Source organism: Sinocyclocheilus rhinocerous, unplaced genomic scaffold, assembly GCF_001515625.1.
Source record: "Sinocyclocheilus rhinocerous isolate Xijiao unplaced genomic scaffold, SAMN03320098_v1.1 scaffold2232, whole genome shotgun sequence".
Taxonomy (NCBI): Eukaryota; Metazoa; Chordata; class Actinopteri; order Cypriniformes; family Cyprinidae; genus Sinocyclocheilus; species Sinocyclocheilus rhinocerous.
The window spans coordinates 142,422-149,865 of NW_015662925.1; the positions used below are offsets into that span (position 1 = coordinate 142,422).

Genomic DNA, 7,444 nt, shown 5'->3' on the forward strand with positions numbered 1-7,444 from the left:
CTGGAATCAAAATAAATCGTGAATAATTAATTTAATATATCAATGCTCTCAGTTTCTGTTAATAAATCATTTTTGAGAGCAAGTTTTTCATAATAACAGCAGAATTACCAAAAATATCTTAGCCTGTATAGTAGAAAAAGTTGAATATTTTGTTGGACAGCGGGGAGCGTTTGAGTCCACTGCATTTGATAACAAATATCAGGAAGGCATCTGTACTCAAATGCTGCTAGATCTTTTCTCAAAATTACCATCACTTTTTGCAATAACTACCTGGTGTCAAGGTGATTCTTAGTGAATGCATTTATTATTTTTAGAGGAATGAGAATGAGATTTTTTTTCACAGTAAAATACTGACAACTGTGGGAGGACGGTTTAAATTTGCTAAATTATGATGAAAATAATTTCATATTGCAAAAAAATAGTAATGCTCCCCAAAAAGAGTCCTGCAGATACAGCCATTTAGTATTCAAAATGCTCCGCTACTATGAAATATCCTCACAGTTCGGTGAGAAGAATATATTATCGCACACATGCTCGTACTTCCTCTGGGTTCAGCATCTCATACCAGAGGCCAAACCATCTGCCAACCTGATCGCTGGCCTGTGAGACTTGGTTCACTGTTTCCTTCATTTATTTTCACCACTCACTACCCAGAGGCCAAAACCTTCCACGATTACATTTACAGAATGACAGACTTAACGTCTGTGTCCTTGTCTTAGCAGCAGCCAGCTGAGAATAACCTGCCACTCTCTTAAGGATGCTCCGTAAATCAAGTGCACTTTATTGTTGTATTCACCTGTCCAGAAGCAAACGGGAGCACCCAGAAGGCCAAAAAGCGTTAATGTAAGTGTTTTTTGTCTTTGTTGTAGTGGCTGCCATGGATTCGGAAGATGAACCGTTGTTGCTCCAAGGTACCTGGAACCTAAGTGAGTTTGAAGAGCAGGAGGAGGAGGAAGAGGAGGAGGAGGATGGAGATGGAGGAACAGAACAAGTAAATGGAGACGAACAGGTCTGTAAAGGGTTATGGTGGGCTTTGGGCTGGGTGTACACGCAGCCCTGGGCGAGCGGGCTGGTTCTGGCCGTGGGATTTCTGGTACCCTTCGCCCTCTCGGCTTATATGTTCCTTCGCTGTGAACCACTAGACATTGACCTTTCTTACAGCGCATTCGAGGTCAGGAGTCATGCCTCGGCAGAACATTTTGACGCTCTCACCATTGCCCTGAAAAGCCAGTTAGGGTCTTGGGACAGGCACAGGCGTGACGCCGAGGGATTTGACCTTGAAGCCAATGCTCTGAGGGACCTTTTGTTGCTCATGGTAAACAGAAAAGGGAAGGACGTCTCTACACTGATGAATGTCACAGAACCTGCAGGGATCTTGGGACAGACTGAGATGGAGGCACACAATGACAACAGACAGTTTGGAAATGAGAAAAACAACAAGATGAAAGAGGAAAAGACAGACTCTGTAAAGCCTAACATAGCGGTAAACCTCAATTCAAGTGATGCCGAAGATCACAGGAAACCAGACTCACTCTTAATGAGGAAGCGAAGATTTGCTGGTTACTCCTACCTCCAGACACAGGCCCTCTGGAGGATAGAGCTAGTGTTTGTGGCCCAGGGTGACAAGGATAACAACATCTTTACCCCCGAACGCCTTCACACCATACACCACGTCGAGAGACTTCTAATGCAGCACCCTCAGTTTCAGCAGTTCTGCTGGAAGCCACTGGAGGCATTGCGAGACTTGCCTCTGGGACCTTCCTTCTGCTCCCCTCCAAGCTCCCTTCTGTCCTACCTCTTTCCCAGTGAGCGTGGGGGGAAGATCTACTATGATGGAATGGGACCCGACCTAGCTGACATACATGGTGAGTCGTTGGGGGGCCAAACTATCCCACTCTCCATCAACAATTTAGTAATCCTCATTTATTTTTAACTTGAATACTTTTGAATGCTATATGTTGAGTAAAATGAAGCTCAGTTACAGCAAATAAACTCAGCTAAACTCTCTAAAAACAGTAGTATGCTTTATTTGATTTACTGCTGACCAGCTTGTAACTGTAGCTGGTTCTTCATGGTTTCTGGCTAGTCCAAGTTGGTCAGTTCATGTTGGTTTAGATGGTTGACCATTTGGGCTACCAGTTGGTGAAGAATTGGCTGATCTGTAAGACCATATTGGAGCATAAACACACCAGCTTGACCATGTTAAACTGAAATGGCCTGTTTGTCCAGTAGAGTGAGCCCTGGTTAACATACATCAGGGGTGTCCAGTCCTGCTTCTGTAGGGCCAATATACTATAGAGTTTAGTTCCAAACCGCTCCAACACACTTGCTTGGAAGTTTCCAGTGATCCTGAAGACCTTGTTTAACTGGTTCAGGTGTGTCCAATTAGGTTTTGAGTTAAACTCTTCAAGAATGAACCCCACTTGGAGCAGGACTGGACACCCCTCCTGGAGAGCTACCGTCCTGCAGATTTCAGCTCCAACCCCAATCAAACAGACAGACAGGTGTGTTGGAGCAGGATTGGAACTGAAGTCTGCAGGACGGTAGCTCTCCAGTAGCAGGGCTGAAGATCCCTGGTATAGAGTAACCACAAATGGTGGTTTTGATGTTCAAGGCCTCTTCATAATTTCGTCCAAATGAAAACTGAAATCTTTTTTGATAAAACTGATTGTAGTATCTTCTATTCTTAGGTGCCCTGAGCTTGGCGATCACTCATCCGCAGTTTTACTGGTACGTGGATGAGACACTCACACCAGACAAGCTTCAGTCCTCTCTTCTTCGCAGTGAGATCCATTTTGGAGCTCCGCTCCCCTCCTTCTACTCTCTCCAAGACAGACCTCTAGAACAGAGACATCTCTACAGAGACTTTGTGGTGCAGTATGCGGACATCCTGTCACAGCAATCCACCAGGTGGGTGTTGAGATCACAGCTGGTGTTGGGATGACTTAAACAAGAAGACTTATTGTTTATTTGTCTGGTCTAATACTATTCATGGTTAGTAAATGCACAATCGATTTAACAAACATATAAACGAGGGAATTCAGCAAGAGATTCATGATTGCTTGTGGGGCATTAAACATGGTCCTTGGATCCTAGAGTGTGCCTTGATGCAAACATTTATTTATTTATTTAATTTTAATAAATTAAGCTATCTTTCTAAATTTAATCAGTTGCTGAAGATTAGAATATAGACCATAAACGATAAAAATGTGCAAAATTGACTTAGATCCCACTTGGCGGAAGCTTATTCCCACCCTGTCCTCTCCCATACATGGAGCTTATCTTTTTTTCTTATGCATATACTTATCTGCATATAATTTCCATTTGCATGTTGCCAAGTTGATAAGTGAGATATTACACTGCTAAAAATACTTTTTTTTCATCCTTAAAGATATAATTACAAGACATTAGTACATGTTTTCAGAATATACAGTATTTTGAATATTCTTTTTTCGTGTTTAAACCATAAACCAAGTATAACTTTTGCAGTTTTGCTTCTCAGGTTAATTTATTGTATTTAGAACATTCAGTTATTTTCTGGAAATACAACAAATGTATTAAATAATATATTTTTTTTAATTGTACAAAGTGAAGAAGATTAATGCTACCTTGCAGAGGATGAGGTTTTAATTGCGATTAGGGCTACAGTTCAGTGTGACTGGTAACCCATTTGTCTGCATAATGTGGTTCTTTGTAAAACACAGTCATGCAGTTCAGAACACATTCACAAAAAAATTAAAAACATGAACCTTGAATTGGAAAATGTTTTTCAATTGCAATCAGTTATGCAAAATGAATGAACTCCTTTCAGTGCTCACCTCCATTCAATAATATGGCATTTTTATTCTAAAAGTGATGTACTGTAAATGAAAATTAAAGTGTGTGTGAGAATTGTCATAAGGCAGAATTTGCTTTCATAAATTTGACATCTATAACGGCGCCATGAACTTATGAGGACAATTTCAATGGCACAATGGTGATGAATTATGGCTCAGTCCTCCCGCTCTTCTATGCAGCAGCTGGAGATACTGTTCACTTTAATAACACAAAACTAACGGGTTATATATAAATGATTAAACACACAATGGGAGTCTATTAAGTCACTAAGTACTCCTTAGTGTCAGTGACAAAAGTCAGTTTGTCAGATGTTTCGATTTTGGCTGTAGTCATCTTTGCAAATGAAACCCCAGAAGGATGATCACAGACTTTGAAACTAAACAAAACCAGCCATGAATCAGAGACAATGACTCAAAGCTTTATTACATCTGCAAAACATCCCTAATATACTTACTGCTGTCAAGACAGTGAATGTAAGCAGATGCTCTTCAAATGACAGTCATTACTGCCAGCATGACAGTGGTAGGAGGCCTAGAAATGAGCTAGTGGCCAGACTCAGAATAGGCCCTCATTGTAGCTCTGATACTGTAATAACTCCTTTAAGAGGCCCCCGATGTAATTAAGATCATCTTTTTCCATCCGCTAATGTGTGCCCATTTTCTCTCTCATCCCCCTCATCTGGTCCTTCTATTGTAACATATCGTCTGATGTCAGCTATAACCCATCTTGACTATCCTTCTCTCTCATCCCTTTTTTGATTCTCTCTCTTCAGTAAAGTGAAGGTGTTGTATGGGGGTACGGAGTTATTTGACGATGAGGTGCGGAAGACCTTCCACAGTGACATATTGCTGGCTTTGTTCAGTGGGGGATGCATTACTGTCCTTGTGTACGTTCTCACCTCATTTTCTGGTAAGACACTCACCAAGCATTCCAATCAAATAAACCCCGAAGACACCATGTTTTACAGTGATTTTAGCAGAGTTAAGGCTTTTGTTGTGCAGTCACCACAAAGTAAAGATGCCAATGTGCAATATATAATTATATTTACAATTATGCAATTCTTTCAAGTTATTAGTTGAATAACTCTATGCTGGTTACATTTAGCAAGCAACAGAGAAACTTGGTGCAGATAATTCATTGTTTTGATTGACTGAACACTGATATTTATTGCATTTAGTCTGTATCACTTTGTCTGTGTTTGCTGTCAGTCTGTGCAGTGGTGGTGGTGGGGGGGGATTTTTCAGTGAGCCTTTCTGCAAGTTACATCTATCGACCTTATTTTTAATGTAAGAGCTGGCACAGACATTTTTAGCTTGAATGTGCAAGGCTTTTAAGCTGCTTGCAGTTATTTTTGCTGTACACTCCATAATACAAGGCTTAATGTACTGTTTTAATATGAATGAAATTTTATTTAGATTTTTCACGTTTTACCCATATTTTGAATTACAAATTGCATTGAATTGCATTTAAGGGTTAAAGGAAATGTCTATACACTTAATGGAAAATATACTGGTAATTTTTTTGCCAGGCCATTATCTGTTTTTCGACTGATTGTTTTCTTACATAGTCCTTTATGCTGCTTGATGTTGCTGTATGTTATCATATTTTAATGTATCATCGTCCATTTCAATTGATCACTTTCAAATTAATTGTAATTTATTACAATCAGAAACACACTGGTTTGTGTAATGTGTGCTAATATAGACTCAAGTGCACGGCGAAGGAGTATAATCCAAAGGGGAATTTTAATAAATCTACAGGAAAAATCAATCCGAACACAAAATAGCAGACCATGAACTGAGGGACAGAGAGGGCTTAATTACAAGGACAGGGCAATTAAGGAGAAACAGAACTGGTGTGTGGAACTAATTAACAAAATCAAAAACCATAGAAACAAACAAGGGAACACAGGCAAACTGGAATGCAGAGAAACCAAACCAAAACACAACAGAAATGTGACATTTCACCCCCTCCCGGAATGGCGCGTTCTCGAGCCGACAAAAGCAGTTCAACAGAGGAGGGAGGGTGGGGTTTCAGGAGGCGGGCATGGGGCAGGTGAGGGGCAGGCAATGGGAAGGGGGCATAGTTCATAGGGCCAGGGCGGAATAGATGGATGGAGGGAGGAGCCCGGAGCAGGAGGAGCCAGGTGGGGAACCAGAGGCCAGCCAGGATAGTGGGCCACGGTGGAGTCGACAGTGGGAGGAGCCATGGTGGAGATAGGGCAGACAACACCAGGGGGCCAACTGACGGAGACAGAGCCGGTGGAAGTGGAGCCCAGGATGGAGACGGATAACCGCAGAGCCAGGGTGACACCGAGGATCCGTAGGGCCAAGGCAGAGCTGGTGGTTCAGGCGACCGAGGCAGAGGCGGGGATCCGGAAGACCGAAGCAGAGCTGGGCGGAACCAGCAAGGACTCAGGAGACAAAGGGGAGGTGGGCGGGACCAGTGGAAACGGGAGAAGCCAGAATTCCTCATTTAAACAGTCAAATAATTCAGAGTTCATCACTAGCTCACCCTCAGCAGTGGGATTGTGGGCGGGGTGACATTCCATTCCCTCGATCTGCACAAGGACTCCCACGGCGATACACGGTGTTGCCGGTTCACATACCTGGTTAGTCAAGTCTTCGAGCTCGGGCTCCGGGGCGATAATCCGCTCGGTTGCTTTATCTGGCGCTGGCGCTTTAATCGTGGCGGCTTCTGGCTCTGCGGCTGCGGTGGGCTTTGGTGATATCTCCGTGCATCTGAATGGTGAAGGCTGGCTGGACTCTGGATCAGGAGTGGGGCTGGAGATGTCCCCAGAGGTGCATACGGAGAAATACAGTCCATTCTTCTCCAGCACCCACTCCACAAAAATGGCGAAATCCTCCTTGGGACCGTTCATTGGCAGGCGTGCCTTACACCTCTCGCTCAGGCTGGTGTAATAGAACACGTAGAGTGAGCAGTCAGGGAAGTGCGTAAGGCACGCCAGATCTAAAAAGTCCTTGGTGTGGTCCTCCAGTGAACGTTTCAACTGCTCCAGGCATAGGAGCTGGACGGCTGCTATATCCATTTACAGGGAGAGGAGCGAAACAAAACAAAAAACAAAAGAAAGAAAAATGCCGCTATATTATTCACTTGAGGGTCTGCTATTCTGTAACGTGTGCAAATATATAATAAAGCGCACGGCGAAGGAGTATAATCTAAAGGCAGGGCTGTACGTTAACTTTTTTTTCACATAGCACTGGTGCTACAGAGGTTGAAAGTTTTGTAGCACAGGCCAAATGACCCCAAACTTTTGAATGGTAGTGCATATAATATAGATTTTTCTGGCTTTATAAATTATTTAGTGGGTACACATTTTGTTGCTTTGCAGCCTGAAATGAAGATGAACACAGTTTTTGTTTTATCCAGCTATATTTACTTATAACATCCAAGTGAATATTTCAGTCTTTGGTAGTGCAACTGAAGCAAACAATCTACTATGGCACTGTCAAGACATCTCCGGGATAAATTTGTGGACAGGCTCATGTCAGGAGATGGGTACAAAAAAAAAAATGCAAAGGTTTTATTAATGCCTAGAAGCACAGTGAAGTCTATTATTAAGAAGTGGAAGGTATTTGGTACAACA

At 42.5% G+C, this 7,444-nt stretch overlaps 1 protein-coding gene across 1 annotated transcript in view; it reads left to right on the forward strand.

Moving 5' to 3' along the window:
- Positions 1–471: 471 nt before the first annotated feature.
- LOC107728359 (protein dispatched homolog 3-like) overlaps positions 472–7,444 on the forward strand; it is a 49,482-nt gene continuing 42,509 nt past the window's right edge. Inside the window, exons 1-4 of the mRNA XM_016538497.1 lie at positions 472–505; positions 870–1,865; positions 2,691–2,910; positions 4,610–4,746. Coding sequence (XP_016393983.1) covers positions 472–505; positions 870–1,865; positions 2,691–2,910; positions 4,610–4,746 — 1,387 coding nt within the window. The remainder of the gene's footprint in view (positions 506–869; positions 1,866–2,690; positions 2,911–4,609; positions 4,747–7,444) is intronic.